Below are 22,530 nucleotides of genomic sequence, written 5' to 3'. Positions count from 1 at the left end.
ATCAACTCTATATTGTATTTAGAGAAGATATAAAGCCCACTGCACCATTAAACTCTAATACTTTACGGTAATATATTTTTTCCATAATTAAAGACTTAATATTTTAAGAATTCCCAAAGTTACCTTCCTCTCCTTGTATAGGCTCTTCTAGTAGCAGTTCTACCATACACTCCCAATCCTTGAGAAGTTCTTGAGAGCTTTCCCACAGACTATCCACCAGATAGGCTGCATGCTCATGCAACTGAAAGGTTACAATTTGGAAAACAAAGGGCATTATCAATTGGACTAAACTGCTCGATTAGAAAACGTGAGTTCACAAATTTCACTTTTACATAAGGGGTGTTACATCTGGGATAAGCAGCAAAATTAAGAGACCACAATTTCGTATTTTTTAAAAATAGACACAAGATATCAGTGAAAATGAAATGTCCATTACAATGAATATTATACTTTCATACATAAAAATATAATCAATATTTGCCATAATTGTTAAATGCATACAAATAAGCAATCAAAAAACTAAGAGTTTATTCATTTCGGGGGAGAGCAGAAAGGACAGGCAAAGGAGACTGAGAAACACTGGAAGTGTTTGTCCCCATGATTGGTGTAAAACCACATTTCTCTACAAATTTTCGTTCCTCCGTGAAACTAATGTCAGACATCATCGGATTGTATTAGATGCTACAGTCTTTGCTGAAGTAAACTTCTTTAAAAAAATTATTACAATTTTTTCTGCATTTACATTGAATATAGTCCACTAGAACATGGTACTTAAACAATTTGTGGATCTGATGTTATGACACATTTGTGGATTTAATCACTGTAGTATTACTGATCAAGTTCACATCTTGTGCATTTATCACATGGTACCATGCTCCTCTGATCATCTCAGCCATCATTATTCCTTTTGCTGGCTGATCACAAAATCCCCACCCTCCAGCCACAAAGGGGTCCATGGCACCAAGTTACCTACTAATGGGAGAAGCAAAGTATGAACACAGCTTTGCAGTGATATTATTCTTTGGATACTTTCTCACAACTGCTCTATTCCTTTCCATTAATAGGTCACTTTTCTCTTGAGTATTTTATTCCATGATTTCAGAATCTTACCTCACTTTCTAGGAAGAAAAGTACCAGCATTTTAATAAGATTTCCATTTGCACTATGCCTTCCTCTACTCTTAGCGTAGGCTTCTTCTGCTTGTGGATCATGTCTGCTGAACAATCTAAAAATTAAAGATTTTGAGATGTCATAATCTAGTCTCCCACGTGCTTCACAATAGGAAGATTACATTCCCTGTCCATTTAAAAAAGCAATTAAAAGGTCATATGGCATATCATTTCTAACAGTCCAAATAATATTTGTCCTCATTCTACATAGACAAAACTGGCTTTAACAACAGCCCTTTTCTATATGTAGTGGGGGAGGAGGAAGGCTGACAGAAAGCACGTAAGCGTCCCTGAAATCTTTCACAGCACACCCTGTAATAGTAGGCAAATAATATGCAAAGAGAGACGAATTGGTACAGAAAAGGTCAAACGGACTGTGTTAAAAGAACATGATGTACCACAGAAAAGCTATGTGGCTAACTCAACTATCACCTTTATTGGTCTGAAGCACTGTGTTGCAGGACATTATGTTGACACAGTAGTATGTAACCAAGTCATAACACAATCAATTAAACTCAGAGCTAGCACCAATGAATTTACAGATAAACTCAGATGACACTTGAGTTTAAGGTGCAGATGTCAGAAACAGCATCCCTGCAGCTCAATAGATTCTACAGGGTCTGTTAAAGTCTAATGACAGTGCACTGTCACTATTAAGCATCATATTTTTGACTCAATTCAGTATTCTTTTTTAAAAATGAATTGTACTAAATGCTGTTGTAATTCCTAAAAGACTGAAAACCAAAGTTCCCCTCCACCACCCCCCCCCACATTATTTTCTGTTCAAATGTTTTCACTCAATGTTGCCACCCGGTGGACATTGCCCAATGTTTCTTTCATTCAGTGCTGACACCTGCTGTACTGATTTCACATTGCAAATGACTGAATTCCCAGCAAATAGACTAATTGCGACGAATGATCTTGGATTTATAGAATGCCTTTCATGACCTCAAGATGTTCCAAAGCGCTTTACAGCCAATCAAGTATTATTGAAATGCAGTCACTGTTTGAGCACAGCAAGGTCCCGCGAAAAGCAATGAGATAATGATGACACTGTTTTTTAGTTATGTTGGTTGAGGAATAAATAATTGGCCAGGTCACTGGGAGAACTACTCCGCTCTACTTCGAACAGTGCTATGGGGTCTTTTACGTCCATCTGAGAGGGAAGATGGTGCGTCGTTTAAACATCTCATGCGAAAGGCAGCACTTCCTACAGTGCAGCACTCCCTCAGTACTGTAGTTAAGTGTCAGCCTATATTATGTGCTCAAATCTCTGCAGTGGAATTTGAACCCACGGCCTTCTGACTTACAGAGAGTGCTACCACTGAGCCAAGGCTGATATCAAGGTTGAACTGTAAGAAGCTATTTTTAATGACAGTGAAAATTACAAAGGAAATAAACTTTTACAACATACAGAACAAACCATTATCAAGAAAACCTTATTTCAGCAAAACGGTTTAAAGCAGTTATTCAAACTTGCAACTCTGCCACATTATTCAAATTAACTATTCAATGCGCTATTTGACACAGTTTCCAACCTGGCTCTTGGTCCAATAAAGTTGAAATGTAGGTGTATGCTTAGGTTAAATTTTTCCTTGCCAATAAATTTGAATGAGATATTTGATTACGCATGGTTCGTTGATAATGTGCAGTTATTTGAACAGAATCTCATACCTTATTGAAAATTAATAAAGAAAGATACGGAATATGCAAATATGTTACTTACTTTTTGTTTAGGAATTCCCCAGCTGCCACAGCGACAGGACGATGTGCAGAATATACCAGGTGGTACACATTCTCACAATCTTCATTGGACAATGCCTCCTCACTTCCCCTAAAGCAATCATGAAGCCAATGAGACTAAACTTATATATTGCAAAATTGCAACAATATTATTGGATTAATCCATAGGTCTCCATGAGGATCAAAACAATATGAATTGTCACAATCATCTTTTCTTCTCAGGTAAAGAAGATATAGTTGTTGGCCAGGGACTGCAGAAACTACTGAGTTTATTCCGAACTGCTGACACACAGGCAAAAGCAACTTTTGAACTGAAGTAATCTGAGTTCAGTCGCTGGCCTGAGCTGGCTGGAACCGGTTTGAATTAGCTAAGTTTTGTGAAAGACAAAGGAGATGCGATAAGACACAAATCCTTATTTAGAAAAGGAGTAATGAGGTAATGCTACCTAAGTCCTTGGGACAGAGCCAATGAGGAGAAGACACAGACTAGGCGAGCAAGCCTAAACCAAAGGGAGAGAGAGGCAGCACAGCTTGAAGAGATAAGATTCGGAATAAGAATGAAGAATCTGGGGCGTGGAGCCAGAGCGAAGACTCCGGAGACCAACCATTGCAGGAGTGGAAGAACCTACGTCAGGGACATAGAGACGACACTGAGAGAGAGAACGGAACGCCTGGCCAGCGTCAGCTCTCCTTTTCGGGTATTATCCTTTATATTCTGTGACCAGTCAGGGAGTGTCAGAGAAACCTAGTGGGTGTGCATTTAGATCCTAGTTTGGATATAAAACTGTATAACCTGGTGCAAACTGCATGTCTATATCTAACCAGACGAATAAGCTATATATGAATATGATCTAACGACGTGAATAAAGCGAATTGAGAGTTAAGAGAGAATTGACTCTTCTCCTCTTTGTACTAAGCCAATAACTGCAACATAGTCAAAATGTTACAACGTTCACAGACAAAAAAAATGCTGTAAAGAATGTAGTGCAGCATGTCAACTTCTGGTAATTATGTTAGTATAGATTTTTAGAAAAAAAATAAAAATAGCATTCCTTTTAAGAGCACAACTACTCAGGAACTGGATATCTAGTTCTCACAATAGGAGAGTTAAGAAAATAGGTCTTAACGCAAAATGGAAGAATAAAAGCTTTACTCACTGTAATATCAAAATGACCAATCGGATAGCTTCCACAGCAACATCATACTCTTTGTCTAATGTCATAGACACAATACGATCCTATAGAAAGAATTCAAAGAATAAGCTCAATGATTTACATCACTTAACAGGAATTTTGTGTAACAGATGATTTGTGATAAAAAAACATTAAAGGCAACGCCTACACCAATTTCCAAAAATGTAAGAAGAACTAGCAAATCCCAACAATTACTTTAGATTCTTTTGCAAACAATACCTAAACTTCAGCTGTAGGAAGCTCTGATCTTTTAGATATTATGTTCAACTCTTGCCTCCCACCAGATTTTTTTTCTTCAGCCAGAAAAGCAGCACAGTTTGGGCCACAGACTTTGCCACAGCAGCAGTTAAGGCCACGCTATGATTGGCCACTAACTGGAGATACACACCACTCCTCTTTTCATGGTCAAACCAAGGACTAGTGAAAGTTATCCAATAATAGTTTCGTTTGAATGCCAGTCAAGGCTAGGATTCAAACTTGTGACCCTCTGGGTTGGAAGTCAAACACTTCACAGTTAAAACTACTGAACCATCTTATTTGATTGAAATTACGAGAGAACAGAAATATAATCCCAACTATAGATTAATGCTGCCCAGTTGGTGTTTTATAAAAACTTAGAACAACAGATCATAAATCTGAAATGATCAGAAATCTAATCCCAATTTATGTCCCATGCAAAGAAAGCAAAGCACACATAAAGAGTCTTGTACAGCACTCTATTATCCAATACCAAACAGCTTCTGCACAGGAAACATCAGATAAGTTTTAAGATAATGCAGGGCAGAGAGTTCAATATCAAAGTAATTTTCTCCTTAAAAGGCACATGCAGTATCTATGTTTAAAGCTAAACTCTACATATTCACTCATCAAACATGATTACTACTAAAAGTATAAATATTCTAATACATTATTGCACCAATATATGCTGAGCGGTGCATCTCATAAGTAATGGTTACCATTTTCTAGACAGAGACGAAAAGCTAATCAATATAAAAGGAGGTTAGCAGCTTACAGATGTTGGCTTTCTAAATGACATTATGCTGTTTTTTTAAAAATACCTATCAAACCTAAATTATTTTGTAAATATACTACAGGCACTCGTCTCAAACATGTAACTGAATAGAGTGGCATGGGGTGGCAAAATAAGTTATACTGCTGCTCTGCTGCCCACTCACTGGCTGGGTACGTTTTTAATGAAAGGAGATAATTGACACTGGCATTTTCTATCTTGGCTTTAGCATGGTCAGGAATCACATAATTGACCTCACTCTCAAGTTATACTGCCTTTCCTGTATCAATTCACATTCAAAACTGCTTTGCAATGATGCAGAAGAAATGCAGTAACTGTTCAATGAGTGACCTTAGATTTGAACTAAATACGTACTTGTCCATGTATTCTGGATTTACAATGTTCTACTACAGAGATATTGAAAGGGGCATCATACTTTCATTAAGCCCATTAAATGTTAAGACTGTACCCAGTGTACAAAAAAATTCCAGAAAATGAATGCTCAAATATACTTTATATACCCAATAAGTTTTCAATTCACTTGAACAAGGACTTTCTTACCTTGAACCTATTAGTGAAGAGCTCCAGTTTAGGAAAGAGCTCCTTATTAGTGTAGAGTGATTGCAGAGCTTTGAGACATTTCAGCCTCACCTCGCCTTGCTAAATGCAAATGAGATAAAGCGTATTTAATTAACCGTACAAAAACAATGAAGGAAAACAATTAATGCAAACTATGTCCGTTCTTTTCCTCATCCCCAAAAATATTACATGCCTGAATTGGAAACTGTAGGTAGGAAAGTGCAAAAGGATACTGATGACTTAACAGTAGCAGCAATACTATAGATTTGCTGCCATTTCTATTTAAGATGAACAATCATGAGACAAAATCACTCATCAGTGACTGGGAATCCCAAGTGTTCCCCCACTTGTGCACAAACCAAATCAGAATTCACCTGCAGAGCTCGAGAGTTAGGGATCCTTTATATCCAAAAGAAGTAGTGTAACTCACTGATGGGAAACATTTCATTAATCAGTCATTTGCAATTTTAATGAATTTTAATGAGGCTTTTAAGAAAGAAACTCAAGTTAAATATAACAGGAAAACCTTTGCTTTTGTAAAATTGTTGAAAAGCAGACTAATTTTATTTAGTATTTATACTTCAATAATGATAGACCATAATAAGACCAGAAGAGATAGGAGCAGGAATAGGCCATTCGGCCCCTCGAAACTGCTCCGTCATTTAATGAGATCATGGCTGATCTGATTTTTACCTCAACTCCACTTTCCTGCCCTTTCCCCATATCCTTTGACTGCCTTGCTGATCAAAAATTTGTCTAACTCAGCCTTGAATATATTCAATGATTCAGCCTCCACAGCTTTTTGGGGTAAAGAATTCCAAAGATTCACGACTCTCCGGGAGAAGAAATTCCTCCTCATTTCCATCTTAAACGGGCGACCCCTTATTCTGAGACTATACCCCCTAGTTTTAGATTCTTTCATGAAGGGTAACATCCTCTCAGCATCTACCCTATCCAGTCCCCTCAGAATCTTGTATGTTTCAATAAAATCTCCTCTCATTCTTCTAAACTCCAATGAGTATAGACCCTACCTGTTCAATCTTTCCTCATAAGACAAACCTTCCTTACCCAGAATCAACCTAGTGAACCTTCTCTGAACTGCCTCCAATGCAAGTATGTCCTTCCTTAAATAAGGGCACCAGAACTCTACGCAGTACTCCAGGTATGGTCGCATGACTTTCCTGCTTTTATACTGCATCCCCCTAGAAATAAAGGCCAATATTCCGTTTGCCTTCCGGATTACCTGCTGCACCTGTATGTTGACTTTTTGTGTTTCATGGTTGTGTTTCATGTACGAGGACACCGAGATCCCTCTGTACCGCAGCATTTTGTAGTATTTCTCCATTCAAATAATATTTTGCTTTTTTATTGTTCCTCCCAAAGTGGATGACTTCACATTTTCCCACATTATATTCCATCTGCCAAATTTTTGCCCATTCGCTTAACCTGTCAATATCCCTTTGCAGACACTTTGTGTCCTCATCGCAATTTGATTTTCCCCCTATCTTTGTATCATCAGCAAATTTGGCCACAAGACACTCTGTTCCTTCATCCAAGTCATTGATATATTTTGAAAATAGTTGAGGCCCCAGCACTGAGCCCTGCGGCACCCCACTAGTTACAGATTGCCATTTTGAAAATGACCCTTTTATCCCGACTCTTTGTTTTCTGTTAGTTAGCCAATCCTCTATCCATGCCAGTATATTACCCCCAACACCATGAGCTCTTATCTTGTGCAGTAATCTTTTATGTGGTATCTTATTGAATGCCTTTTGGAAATCCAAATATACTGCATCCATTGGTTCCCCTTTATCCACCCTGCCCGTTACTTCCTCAAAGAACTCTAATACATTTGTCAGACACGATTTCCCCTTCATAAAACCATTTGACTCTCCTTGATTGTATTATGAGTCTCCAAATGTCCTGCTACTACTTCCTTAATAATGGATTCTAGCATTTTCCCAATGACAGATGTTAGGCTAACTGGTCTATAGTTACCTGCTTTCTGTCTCACTCCCTTCTTGAATAGGGGTGTTACGTTTGCGGTTTTCCAATCCGCTGGGACCTTTCCAGAATCTAGTGAGTTCTGGAAGATTACAACCAATGCATCCACTAGCTCTGTAGATAGTATTAACTCAAGTACTGGAAGGTTTTCACATCATGCAAAAAATGATGTTCTTTGACTGAATATGTACAAGAAAGATTTCTTGTATTTTTAGAAGAAAATTGGAGAAATGCATGGAACATATGGAGTTTTTAAATCAGCTTATTTTTTGGAATAAAATAACGTTTTATTTTGTTCCAGAAAGCTACTATAAGCAAAAGTTCAAATGTATATGGAGCTAGTTCAGACCAGGGATTTTCAAAGTATCAAGAGTAGAGAGTTAACGCAAAACATTAAACGGTATTTACATTTTTAAAAATCTGTAAAATGCAGTGATTGTTGAACAGGTTTAGTAGAGTTGTAAGCAGATAAGTTTTATCAAAGTGACACTGTGACAATGTGCAACAGTTAAACCAGTAATTAAAAAAAATACGCTCCTTGCTCTCGAACAAACTGAAGAGGAAATAATACTGCTAAAATCGTAGCTAGGAAAATACTGTTAACTTGAGAAGGAAATTACAACAGACAACACAACTTTAATCTTCAATTGCAAAACTGTTAAATTAAAAAATTGACTTTCATAACAAGTCTCAGGAGCCAAATTTTCTCTTAAAATCAAATGAATAAGTTCAAAATGTAGTTTTCTTCCTTCAACCTGACAACACAGAGGGTAATGATCTCATTGCTGAATCACCTTAAGTTTAAAAAAAAGCATTTCTAATCATTTACAATTCCATAATAAAGTCTCCTTTAAGTCAACATTCATTGCGAATGGAAACTGAAAATCTATTTTCCATCTATGCCAAATGTATTCAGCCTGGTTAAGTGAATACATTTCAGTTGCAAACTCTTCAAATGGTAAAATGTATAATCTAATGAACAAGTAATCATTTCTCCTACCCAAGTTAAACAGCCTATTGCACTAAATCCAAGATATAAAAAATTTGAGCGTTCTGCACCTGTAGTGGTAATGGGTCATCACAGGGATGCAGTCCCTTTAGCCACCTCTAGCGTTTAGCGAAGAATACAAAAATGCCACTAATTGCTAGCACGAATGCTGGGTAAACTCAGCTGCCAGTGTTGAAGCAGTATTTCCCCAGAGTATAGTTCAACGTGCGGCCACCTAAAGGGCACTTACAGCACAGCACTACAGAGCTTCCCAAAATACAGGTCAGAATGACGATTCTCACCCGGTCATGTAGTGTCCATCCCACATACTTTAAATAACTGTCATTGAGGAAGGCATCACTGTAACTCTTCATCCACACACCAATTTCTTCAATACAGATGGCTCGGATCTCCGAAATCGCATCACTAGGAAACAGTATAATCCAATCTTAAACTCTCAAACTTTCTATTCTAAGTTTTTCTTTAAAATTTACACACTTGTTCTACAGAATATTTTTAAACTGGTTTCATATGTAAACATCTCATACATGAAGAGTAACTGTAAAAAAGACAATGCCAAGCAAGAAGTTAATTATTCTTAGAACTGTACTCAATCTCAAGGATTAAACAATAAATTTGTTTCAAGTTCCTTATTTACAAAGATTGGTTGTAAATCAATCTTGACTTGTACACATTCAGTTAAAACAATGACAATACAATGACTTATTACTGCAACAAACCCAATTATTTCTCAACCCAGTTTTGCAGACATTATCACTTACCGATATCTGTGTACAAATATACCCTTAAATACAGAGTTCATCATGTTTTCTATCTCATCCTGATTCTCTTGAAGCTAAAAGTAGACATAATAAAAGATTCAGTCAAGCAAATGAACTAAACAATATGTATTTGAACAGAAATAAGAAAGTAATCACAGTTTAAAACATAGCTCAACAAATTGGAACTATAAAAATGAAGTCAGAAGGTAAAGAAATATTTGGAATGAACTGTGAATTGTAATATGTAAAAAGTGTGAAAGGTGAAAAAAAGAGTTTGATGAATACAAATGTTTTGCCAAGCATACAGTTTTCTCCTCCAGCTTGAGGAAAACTACCTGAATCCATGATGTATGAGGAGTTACTTTTATAGTATATTAAGGACAAGCCAATAAGCCATGTAAATCTAGTTATGTATTTCCAACTATTATCAAGAGAATCATCAGTGTCCCAGAGCAACTGCTGAATGGGTCAGATGCAATAATTTACCACACAGGAAATTCAGGGTTTATGATAGTCATTTGAACTAGACACAAGGTAACAGCTTTTGAAATCAGTCCAATAGCAATACATGTTGAGTTGGCAAGAGGTATTTTTACTTCAGTTTTGCTTTTTTAGCGGGTGACAAGTGTAATGGCAGAATAATGGCCAAAATGCTCTATGCATTTGATACGTGGTGATGTGTTCCTTCACTGAAGAATCAATTATGCTGTAATCATGGCAACTTTATTGAATTATCTGCAGTTAATTACCAGAAATCAACAGTTACATTACAAAATTGTTTATTCACTGCAGGGGAAGAGGAAGATACTGTTTATATTGACCTTATTAAATCTTAAAAAGCTTTCTTTTTCTGTGCTCATCGAGGTGAGGGATATTAGTGTAGAGGATGGAACACTTTCCATTTCAGCCACCCAGTGTCAGCATCAAGCGCTCCCAGCTCAGATACAGTACAGCTAAATGCAAAGTAAAGCTCTCTCTACTGTGCTCCAACAACATGCCTCATCCCCAATCTCAGAAGAGCACCCCTACAACATGGTTGTGGTATTTATCCATTTTCCACACCAGCATCCTGCAGCCCTTGAGTGTGTGCCCATTCGTACTGAATTAGGGGCCGTTTTGTGCTGTAGGTCCAACTAGGAAGTGGATTGAGGCTACCCAAGCTCATTTCACACAGGGCAGTTACAACCAACAGACAAATCTTTCATGTAGGCTGAATTTGAATCCAAGTCCCAGCGGTCAAAAGCCTGGGTCCTATCAAATGTGTCACCCAGTCCCTCTGAAAAGTTTAACAAGTTGTTCAGGCTTTTGGTACTTGACAGGTTCTCTGTCCTTCCCAGCTCACAGCTTTGCACCATAATCAATTATGCGTGAATAAGACAAAGTGTAATGATGAGCACTTAATGAACTTTACATCTGTGCATCATATATTCTCATTAGGGCTGTCAAGTGATTAAAAAAATTAATCGCAATTAAAAATTTTAATCTCAGTTAATCTTGGTTTTAACTGTGTATTTAATTAATGCAATTACTGCATCCATCTCATTCAAGTTCGCTTTATTACTGGATGCTATTATAATCCAAAAAACAATCCAGTATAAAAATCCTCTTTTCCTATTTCTGAACGAGCAACATAAAAATAAATGGAACTTGTTCAGGAAAATGTGTATTTGGAGGGCACGGACTTGGGCAGGGATGGGAGGGGGGGGGGGGGGTGGCACGGACTCTGGCTTTAAGATCCTGTTGGGATGGTCATTCTGCCTGGTGTGAAGTTGTTGGAGTATCAGGTGGCCTCACTCACTGCATGGCCGTTGCTCCCATCTCAACCTAGCTCGTCCTCTCTCTTCGCACTGGCCCCTCGGGCTGTCCCATCGGATAGCTGCCGCTCCTACCTCAATCACACTCAACGCCTCTATTTTCTACCAGAGCGCCTCCAGCTGTACAAGCGGCATTCCACTCCCACCGCCAGGGGCAGCCGCTGTTCATCCTATAGAGGATAAACACCAATAAGCATCCTGCCTTCTTCCCTCAGAGGCCTGGCCTGCCTGCGCACCGCCAGCCCCTAATAACATGGCGGTCGCTGCCTGGCAACCAGTGGTGTCGGCGAGGCTGGCGTCAGCGTACAGAGTTTTTCTACCAACACTCCCCTGATACCAAGGCTGGACATACGAGGGGAGAACAGAGGGAGCGCGCGATTCACAACTGACTTCCAATACCAAGTCAATTAGTAGCTGAGCTCTTTTTTTCCCCATGTCGATTACTCTATTTATCGGGACAGCTCATCCAACGACACTTCCAGGATTAATGCACGTTCGAAAAATCATAGTATCATAGCCGTAGTAGGTACAGCACAGGAGGAGGCCATTTGGCCCATAATGCCTGTACCGGCTCTTTGAAAGAGCTGTCCAATTAATCCCATTCTTCTGCTCTTTCCCCACAGCTGTGTAAATTTTTTCCCTTCAAATATTTATTCAATTCCCTTCTGAAAGTTACTATTGAATCTGCTTGCACCACCCCTTCAAGCAGTGCATTCCAGATCATCGCAAGTCGCTGCATTAAAAAACATTTCCTCATGTCGCCTCCGGCTCTTTTGCCGATCACCTTAAATCTGTGTCCTCTGGTTACCGACCCTTCTGCCACTGGAAACAGTTTCTTTTTCTGTCAAACCTCTTCATGATCATCTCTATCAAATCTCCCCTTAACCTTCTCTGTTCTAAGCAGAACAAGCCCAGCTTCTCCAGTCTCTCCACAAAATTGAAGTCCCTCATCCCTGGTACCACTTCAGTAAATCTCGTCTGCACCCTCTATAAGGCTTTGACATACTTCCTAAAGTGTGGTGCCCAGAACTGAACAGCAGAAGCCCAACCAGTGTTTTATAAAGGTTTACCATGACTCCCTTTGTACTCCACGCCTCTGTTAATAAAGCCCAGGATCCCATATGTTTTTTTTTTAAAAAGAGCCTTCTCAATTTGTCCTGCCACTTTCAAAGATTTATGTATGTGCACCCCCAAGTCTCTCTGTTCCTGCCTCCCCCCATTTTAAAATTGTACCATTTAGTTTATATTGCCTCTCATTCTTCCTACCAAAATGTATCACTTCTCTACGTTGAATTTCATCTGCCAGGTATCTACCCATTTCACCAGTCTGCCTATGTCCTCCTGAAGTCTGTTACTATCCTCCACATTGTTCACTACATTTCCGAGTTTCGTGTCATCTGCAAACTTTGAAATGAAATCCTCTATACCCAAATCCAGGACGTTAATATATATAAAAAAGAGCAGTGGTCCTAATACCGACCCCTGGGGAACACCATGGTATACTTCCCTCTTGTCTGAAAAAGAACCGTTCACCACTACTCTCTGCTTTCTGTTCCTTAGCCAATTTTGTATCCACGCTGCCAATGTCCCTTTAATCCCATGGGCTTTAATTTTGCTAACAAGTCTATTATGCTGTACTTTAGCAAATGCCTTTTGAAAATGAAACTCTAAATAAATTAAAGCGTTAATCACAGAAGTTAACTGCGATTAACTAACAGCCCTAATTCTCATGTCCAAAATAGTCTCACCTGACTTTTGTTTAGTTTAGAGTTTTCTTAACATATGCTTTAGGAATTATGCCTTTGTTAATAATATTTCCACTGACAGTTCTCCAAATACTGAAATTGTTAAAAAGGTGTTAATTGTAAAACTGTAGTAATCTGTCCGTTGCCTTCAAGTAAAGCAGGACATTTAGACTGTTGCCTAGCAGAAAGAAAAATCTGATGACATAGGGGCTTTAAAGTATAATTCTGCCAGTTGCCATCTCTCAGTAGCCTCTGTTAACAGATCACATCCAATAAATGAGATTTTATGCAAGTAATTCATCACTGTTTTCTCCATTGGGGTTTAAACAGTAAAACTGAAGATGATAAATTCCTCAGCAGCCGCCGTGTAAACACTCTTGCCATCAAAAAGCCGATTTAGACAGCCAATAAGAGAAGTCAAATCTCTTTAAGTGCTGCCACTGCTTTCTTTCTCTCCTCTCAACTCAATGGGATTGAATTACTGGTTCTGCACAATGAGCGAAGTTATATGCAACCATCAGCCAATCTTCCATTAATCATGCGCTCCTCTCAGACTCCAGTTCTTTAACCACACTGCTTATCCTTGCAGCCATTTCATTAACAGTCTCGCCCTCAGACTGCTTCCTTAACTATGTCTAATCTTCGTTAATCCCAGTTCTTCAACCCACGCTTCATGTTTCCTTTAATTTTCCCTTTTCACTTCTATGTTTTAAAATTGCTGAGAATGCTTCAAACTACAATGAAAGGGGGTACAGTGGAAAGACTCGACAGTGAACAGAAGGAAAAGCAAAAGTGAAACGTGGACTAATGAAACTATAAGCATCTTTGTTAAGAACAACTTGGACGTGGAAAAATAAATACGGAATGGATGCTAAATCATAGAAGGCAAGGTAACCAAAATTTTGGTCAAAAAAATGGGTCTCGAGAAGGTTTAAAAAGGTGGAGGAAGAAGTGGAGAGGTTTAAAGAGGCACAGCTAGAGAGAAGGGCAGAGGCGGCTAACAGCTTTGCTACCAATAGTGGGGCAAAGGGAGGGCAGGATGCAGAAAAGGCCAGTGTCAAGAGGACGGAAGGGTGCAAGAAGAGACAAAAGAGGTTGCAGAGATAAAGTTGGAAGACCCCATGAAGAGTTTGAAGACGAGGACAAGAACTAAGATTTTAAATCAATTGCATTGAGGGTTAAGAAGCTAATACAGAATAGGAGTGATGGGCAAGTGAGACAGTGTGGGATATGGGCAGCTGAGTTTTGAACAAGTTGGCATTTATAGAGGATGCAGGATGGTAGGCCAGCATAGAATATCAAAGAGATTTGAGTCTAGAAATGAAAAAAGCATGGATAATGATTTCAGTGACAGTAGGTTGAAGTGGGAGTGGAGGCAGGCAATGATGCGAAGGTGGAACTAAGTGGTCTTCGTGATGAATAGGATGTGGATTTGAATTTCAGCTCTGGGAATGGGTGCCAAGGTTTTGTAGGACTGGTTCAGTCTGAGTGAATTGCTAAATAGGTGGATGGAGTCAATGAAAAAGGACCACAGTTTATGGCAGGGACTGTAAACAATGGCTTCTGTTTCCTGAATTTTGACTCATCATGGCTTGATGTCTAACAGATAGTCTGGCAGCACAGAGGTGATAGTGGAGTTGAGGGAACTGGTGGAGAGATAGAGCTGGCTATCATCAGCATACCCATGAAAGCTGACTCCAGATCATACTGCAAAGGGGCAGTATACAGTCGAGAAGGGGAGGAAGGTACCAAGTATAGATCCTTGGGGAACTCGCGAACTGACCGTGCAGGGGCAAGAAGCAAAGTCAGTGCTGGAGATGCAAAGGTGCATCTGGGCCACACACAGGTAGTCTCACAGAACTGGATAATAGAGGAGATATGATGAGAAAGGAATGTTAACCATACAAAACACAGCAGAGAGGTGGAGGAGGAGGAGGAATAACGCACCACAATTTTGATCACAGAGGATGCCATTTTGTTACTTTGACCAGTGATCTCAGTGCAGTAAGCAAGGCTGAAGCTGGACTGAAGGGATTCTAACAAGGTGCTTTGGGAGAGATGAAGACTGAGGTGTAAGGCAATGATATGTTTGAGGACCTTAGAGAGGAAAGGTTAAAGATGGGGAAGTAGTTGTATAGAACAGATGGGTTGAGAGTGTTTTATTTTAAGGGGCGGAGTGATTGTGGTTTTGAAAGGGATCAGGGATTTGAGCTAGAGTGGGTGGGAGACTAGGGATGAAGATCAAAAGCAGGGGAAAAGAGGAAGGGGAGACCATGGCAGAGGTAGTTGGATGGATGGTCTCAATTTTTAAAATGAAGAAACCCGTGGACTCCTTATACTTGATATTGGTGATGAGGTGGGGGGGGTAGGGGGTGGGAAGGGGTTTGAGGAGGCAGTTAAACACGAAGAAAACGGACTTCTGGCTGCTTTCCATGATAACTCTGGAGCAAGAAGAGGCTTTTGCTGAGTAGAGCAAAGTACTACAATGGTCAAGCCAAATCTGAAAGAATGGCAACGTTAGTTGTGTGCTAGATATACTTCAGTTTGCTGCCCTCTAATTTAAAGGAACAAAGATGGTGACTGTCTAGGGATAACAGAGGGTCAGGAGAGCGATTTAGTGGTAACAAGGGTCTCAAAAACAGAGGGGAGGGAGCAGTTGAATAGGCTAACAGCTGCAGAGGTGCAATGGGTGAAAGGCCAGATGAGCAGTTAGGGGAGAGGGGGTGGATGAAGATAGGGTGGTGTGGGTTGTAAGGGAGATGAGGAAGTGATCAGAATAAACTTTGTCAATGATCAAGACCGTAAGAGCATGACAGAGGACAAAAATGAGGGGGTGTAGGTGGGAGAGTATATTTGAAGGGTGAGATTGAGAGAGAATAAGAGGACAGATACACTAAAGGGTATTTACGTGTAGGTTGATGTCACTGAGGATGAGTTATTGCTCTGCGCGAAGGCTAACGGAGGAAAGAAGGGAAAGAGATCTTGGTTGCGGAACTCAATATAGGGCTTGGGTGTACAGTATCCAACAAGGATTTTGAGTGAGAGATATGAGGGATGGAAAAGGGCGGGATGTTTGAATGAGGAGAAGGTATTAGAGGAATGGGGGAAAAGAGGTAAAAGTGGAACTTAATGAGAAGGGCTACTCTCCCATTGACAATATGACAGGGCACATGATGGAAATTACAGCTAGGAGGTGAGACTTTGGTGAGGAGGAAGGAGTCGCCACTTTTAAGCTAGGTTTCCACAAAAACTAGGCTGTCGATAGAGGCATTCACAACAGACAGATAGCGAGATCCTTATTTGTGAATGAACTTCTGGAGGGCGTCACTGAAAGAGGCAGAGATTCATATACACCAGCAGGGCTGTGGGGGGATGGGGAGACAGTTGAAGAGGTAAGTGGGATGGGGGAGCTTAGAGAAGTTATCCCCAAAGAACGAGCATCTAGCGCTCCATTAATACATTATCATTTTTAAGTGCTGTAGTGCTGGATCACTAAATAATGGCCACACTCATCTAATACATGGCACAAAAAGTAAAATACTGCAGATCCTAGAAATCTGACACAAAAACAGAAAAATGCTGGTTCTGATGAGGGGTTATATACCTGAAATATTAACATTTGTGGAAAAAGGAAAAAAGTTAAGTGACCTGCTAAATGTTTCCAGTGTTTTTCTGTTTTTGTTTCCGATTCATGGCACAACTGCTTGCTAACTAAAAGTAAACTATCAGCTAATAACTTCTAACTTTTATTTCTTACCCAAGCAACTGTCATGTTCTTAGTTCAAACTAAAATACTATTTTGTCACTCCGCCATGGAGTTACCGAAAAAGCCTTATTCTCTCCGCTGCCCTGACCGCACCCCCCCAACCCCTCTGGCCAGCATTGTGGTCTGACAAAGGGCCTACACCCAAATGTCAACCACCATTCTCTCCCAAGACAACAGACCCACACTATCTCACCAGCATGCGCTGATGTAAAGGGAAGAGGATATAGCTAAGGTCTGAATTTACTAAAATCTATTTTCAGGGCAAATGGCTGCAAAGTGCGCAGGAAAGGATTGAGATACTAAACTCTGCATTGCAGTGTGGTAATTCAAAGCTAGAGATGTCAAAGTGAGAATGGAAGTGGGAGGTTAATGTGGCACGTCACAGGGAGGTCAGGGACACAGAGATGGAATGAAGATGTTCGTCAGAACCTGTTTTTTCTTATTTTCCCCCCGAACTGGCGGACCCAATGTGCTTTGCTAGCATTTTTGTTTTATTTCAGACCTGTTGCATTTGCAGATTTTGTTCTTTCTTCCATTTTTCTATTTTCTCGCTTTGTTTGTTTGCATTGGCCTCTCCCATGTTTTTTTCACATTCTAGCCTATTTGAATATTCTTGTTATTCTTTCTATCACCTCACCAATGATCTTTTATGTCATTGAACAGTTTTCTATTGAGCAGTTTGCAGGTCAATCAATCCACTAGCTTCCTTTCAGAGATTGGAGTATTTGTTGATTCTCTCCTCTCTTCCTCTTTACCCTCTCTATTTTTCCAACCTCACTAAAATACTTCCTTATCTTTTAGTCTTCAGTTCTGATGAAGGGTGTACACTCAAAACTGAAACTTGTCTTTTCTCTTTACAGATTTTGCAGGACCTGCAGTTTTCAGAATTTTTGGGTTTTAATTTAAAATTTCCAGCATTTAGAGTTTCTTCTATTTCCAGTTATTATTGGTTAAGGTTTATTTCATATTGTAAGAACAAGACTTCAACCACATTGCCATGTTAAAAATGCACAAAGATTAAACTGGTTTAGGAAATAAAATACTACCAAAATGTAGCCACCAGCTTATGAAAGAAATCAACTGGTGCAGTTTGATTGGTTAAATTGAAATATTTTTCAACTTTAGATGAATATTTGCTTACAGATTCATAACTTCTAGATCTACACAAGTCTAGTTTTTCATGTCGATCAATCATTTTACAAAATAAATGCAGAAAGCTTAGTACTTACATATTAACATTAGTATATTATTCTTAGCTATGGATTTATTCTGAGTCAATTATTTAACATGATTACAGCATTTTTTCAACTACAAAAAAAGTACACTTTCAACTATTTGCATATTTAAATACTTTCCAGGAATTTGAGTTTGTTACTACGTATGCCCAAGTGTAAAACATTTGCAAAAGCAATAAAGAACACCAGCAGCCTTACCTCCTTTCTCTTTTGTAAAAGCAACTCCAATCTATCATTAGCTCGTTTGCCTATCATTTTGTTCCTCTCAGCCTCATACTGTCTTTGTGTATTATCCTGATGTATACTTAAGTTTAAGGCCACATTCACCAATGCAGTCATCAGCTTCATAGCTGTGAGCAAAAAAGTAAAAATGTCAACTGCAAAATAATGCAATATAGTAATGTGCAAATGGCCAAGCTGAGTCATATTTATATCTCTGCAGTGTAGGAAAATACCATATTTTATGTAAGGCAAAGTTTAATAGAATTGTTTAAATAACACCTCTAAAAAGAACTGCATATGCTTATGTTGAATTTGGGCTGAACATTGAGCTCTTGTCTGCTTTTTTCTTTATTTTGAAGTTCTTTGCCTGGAGTTCCAAATACAGCAACACCAAACCATAAACAATGGCTGAATAAGTCCTCAGTAAACAAAAGAACTATCGCCATAAAACTGCTCAATAAGCTGCTATTTTACATTGGGTGAACACCAAACTACATTTAAGTAGCCTCAACCAAGTCCACTTTTAACTCGTATGAATATACTTTTAGTTTGGTGGTGTAAAAAATCCATACATGAAACAAAGCCATTTTTAACAATTGGAATTGTCGCAAAGCCAATTGGATGCAAGTCGCTAAGAACACTTAGCACTTGACGGAATGCCAGATCAAATGTTGAAGAAAATGTAAAGCAATTGAAAAGTTTAAATGCACATTGACTTAATCTACATCCTAGGTTTACTTTATTGCTGCACTAAATTTGGGGCACTCAGTATTTAACCCAAAATGTTTCTGTTAAAAGCAGTGAACAGATTTTTAGTACATTGCTGGTCGGCAAAGGTAAGCTCAAAAAGGGATAACGTCACAACCTGACAATTCAAGTACTATATAATTCAAGATAGGAATGTGTAAGATTGATTACAATCCAATAGACAGGTTCAGAAGATGTCCTGAGAGAGCAAATGGTCTGTAACAGTCACAAAATCACATCCAAGCATTCATTACTTGTGCATGTAGCTTCAATTTTTTCTGGTTTATTCAGATTTGGTCATCTTCTGTACTCGCAATAGCATCGCATTACATGATTTTGATGCACAATGACATTCACATACTTGTTTAACAATCAGAATGTCAGCGCTACAAGTCTATTGAGATATGATCATCTACTGCTGACTGGCAATAAATTGTATGTCACATATATCATGAAAAAAAGACCAACTAAGCTACCCTTGCAGCCTGAATGAAACCAGTTTCTTTTGAATTGTGGGCAGTTTTTAATCTGTAGGACTCAGACTCGCTGAGAACTGTGTCAAGACTGCACAAACATATTTCAGATAGGTATCTTATAGCCAGCTGACAAAACCAACTTTCAGCTGATCAGTCCTGGCAGAATTCAAATTGAGGCCCTGCAACAAGTTAAAACAATACACTAACTCAATCTACCATCCAGCCTCTTTTAGTCAACATTTTAGTTGTTAAAGAATTTGAAGGTAAATTTAAAGGTGCTAACCCCCCCCACCCCCAAAATCTGTATTTGAAAATCTGCTCCTGAAGAGCACAGGAGAGATTAATTACATGTTTGAAAAATTGAAATGGCTAAGTTCTAGTGGCATCAGCAAATGGAGTGCATCTATTAACCAGCACTGACTCAAGTCTAGTTGTTTTCTAGATTGATAGTCACTTTCAGACTTGACTATTCCAATGCTGTAGTGGCCGGCCTCCCCATTCGCCTCACCTATCACACCCCTGTCCTTGCTGACCTACATTGGCTCCTGATCCCACAATGCCTCCAATTTAAAATTCTCATCCTTTTGTTTAAATTCCTTCATGGTCTCACCACTCTCTATTTCTGTAACCTCCTCCAGCTCAATCCCCGAACTCTCCACCTACCTGTCCTCTTTTAAGAGCCTCTTTGACCAAGAAATATCACCTGCTTTGTCTCAGCGGCCATTTTTGTCCGATTGCGCCTCAGACATTTTTCTACGTTAAAGGTGCTATATAAATGGAATTGTTCTTGTTCTGCTCAGGAAGTGGTGATTTGCTTTAAACTCCAAACCTGCTGCAAGGTTCATTGGGACCATAATTATATTAAAAAAAGATAAGCTACACCCAAACTCAAATACAGAAGTGTTGCATGTGTCAGATTAGGGCTTGAAAATAAACCCATGTAGTCATTTAAATGTAATAAAATGTTTAGTGTGCGCAAAAATAACTACAATTACAGTCCTAAATAATTTATATTGTGCGTCATACACCGCATAAACTATTCAGTGCACAGAACTATATTTTAATTGTAACATTCAGCTGGCTAACCAAATATATACAGTTCTGTACATTAATCAGGGCACAACAGAATCAAATTATAAGTCCAATAAAATGTTTAATACAGCAATCAATAATGCACAACAGTTCCTTGGTGTCCACTTACCAGCCAATGTACTGGTGTGCCTGAAGGCTCGAACTTGGGAATCCGAAAGTCCAGTTAACAGAGAAATCACTGTATCCATCATGTACTCATCATAAATAATACTGTACTGACACTGCCGGATCAGCACGCCAATGAACTCACAGAAATTTGATCGGAATTTCTTCCACTGAGGACCAGGCATAGTAAGAGGGTAATCTCCACTGTCCTGTAAATAAATATACTCCAAACTATAATCTTAACTGAATGTCATTAAATGGTCTGTTAATTTACTGCTGTGGAGCACTACAGTTTTATTTACTATATACACAGCAATCTTTTTTTTCTGGCAAGTCGTGCTTGGCCCACATTCTTGGCAAAAGGCCAATTACAAACATATTTGTAAATGAAGTCCAATACAGCATCATTCCATTAATCAAGCTGCCAAGGGAACGTACAAAAACTCAAAGAGGATTGATCTAGTTAAAAAAACTTGTTTAAAATCATTTATAGATTACTGTATCAGAATACCAGAGAACTACATTGCAACATGAAATTAAAAATGTTTACAAGATGCTTAGTAAATGGTTTCTAATTGATTGATTTCATTTCATAGAATCATAGAATGATACAGCACAGAGGGAGGCCATTCGGCCAGTCGTGCCTGCGCCGCTCTTCGAAAGAGCTATCCAATTAGTCCCACTCCCCTGCTCTTTCGCCACAGCCCTGTAATTTTTTTTCTTTTTAAGTATTTATCCAATTCCTTTGTGAAAGTTATTATTGAATCTGCATCCAACAGCCTTTCAGGCAGCGCATTCCAGATCATAACAACTCACTGCATAAAAAAAATTTTCCTCACGTCAACTCTGGTTCTTTTGCCAATTACCTGAAATCTGTATCCTCTGGTGACTGACTTTTCTGCCTTTGGAAACAGATTCTCCTTATTTATTCTATCAAAAACCTTCATGATTTTGAATACCTCTATCAAATCTCCTCTTAACCTTCTCTGCTCTAAGGAGAACAATTCCAGATTCTCTAGTCTCTCCACCTAATTTTCATCCCTGATATCAATTTTAGTAAATCTCCTCTGCATCTTCTCTAAGGCCTTGACATCCTTCCCAAAGTAAAGGATACAATACTCCAGATGGGGCCTAACCAGTGTTTTATAAAGTTTTAGCATAACTTCCTTGCTTTTGTACTCTATGCCTCTATTTATAAAGCCATGGATTCCGTATGCATTTTTAACAGCCTTCTCAACTTGTCCTGCCACCTTCAAATGGAATTGAGCATTGTGAAATCATCAGCAAACATCCCCACTTCTGACCTTATGATGGAGGTAAGGTCATTAATGAAACAGCTGAAGATGGTTGGGTCTAGGACACTGCCCTGAGAAACTCCTGCAGTGATGTCCTGGAGCTGAGATGATTGGCCTCCAACAACCACTACCATCTTCCTTTGTGCTAGGTATGACTCCAGCCACTGGAGAGTTTTCCCCCGATGCCCAATGACTTCAATTTTACTAGGGCTCCTTGATGCCACACTCGGTCAAATGCTGCCTTGATATCAACATGGCAATTGAACAAAGTATTGGCTAAACAACCTCACTTAATATAGTCTTGCCTCCAATTAATTACCTGGCTTTCAGTCGACTGCAGTAGTTTTAATTCTTGGGAAAAAAGTACGAAAACTCAGGATTCACAGATGCCCTTGAATTTCCAGCAATATGAAAACTAAGTAATTCACTTTACTTCGGTGTAAAAAAAAGGGAATTTTTTTGCCTCACTAGTGAGCTTTTAAAAACAGATTTTGGACTTCCACAATCTATGCAGGAGAGTTTACTGCACCCAATATTCAACTTTACTGCAAAAGAACATTAACAGT

General features: G+C 39.0%; 1 protein-coding gene across 1 annotated transcript in view; it reads right to left on the bottom strand.

The window, feature by feature from the left end:
- LOC137331596 (cohesin subunit SA-1) overlaps nt 1–22,530 on the bottom strand; it is a 163,183-nt gene that overhangs the window by 21,408 nt on the left and 119,245 nt on the right. The window contains exons 7-15 of the mRNA XM_067995499.1: nt 20,674–20,878; nt 18,226–18,377; nt 9,468–9,541; nt 8,988–9,111; nt 5,676–5,774; nt 4,070–4,149; nt 2,896–3,003; nt 1,111–1,225; nt 124–241 (exon numbers count right to left, since the gene is read on the bottom strand). Coding sequence (XP_067851600.1) covers nt 124–241; nt 1,111–1,225; nt 2,896–3,003; nt 4,070–4,149; nt 5,676–5,774; nt 8,988–9,111; nt 9,468–9,541; nt 18,226–18,377; nt 20,674–20,878 — 1,075 coding nt within the window. The remainder of the gene's footprint in view (nt 1–123; nt 242–1,110; nt 1,226–2,895; nt 3,004–4,069; nt 4,150–5,675; nt 5,775–8,987; nt 9,112–9,467; nt 9,542–18,225; nt 18,378–20,673; nt 20,879–22,530) is intronic.

The sequence above is a fragment of the Heptranchias perlo genome, chromosome 13 (assembly GCF_035084215.1).
Source record: "Heptranchias perlo isolate sHepPer1 chromosome 13, sHepPer1.hap1, whole genome shotgun sequence".
NCBI classification, from domain to species: Eukaryota; Metazoa; Chordata; class Chondrichthyes; order Hexanchiformes; family Hexanchidae; genus Heptranchias; species Heptranchias perlo.
The sequence above is the reverse complement of the archived record's forward strand: the minus strand, read 5'-3'. Positions and strand labels throughout refer to the sequence as shown.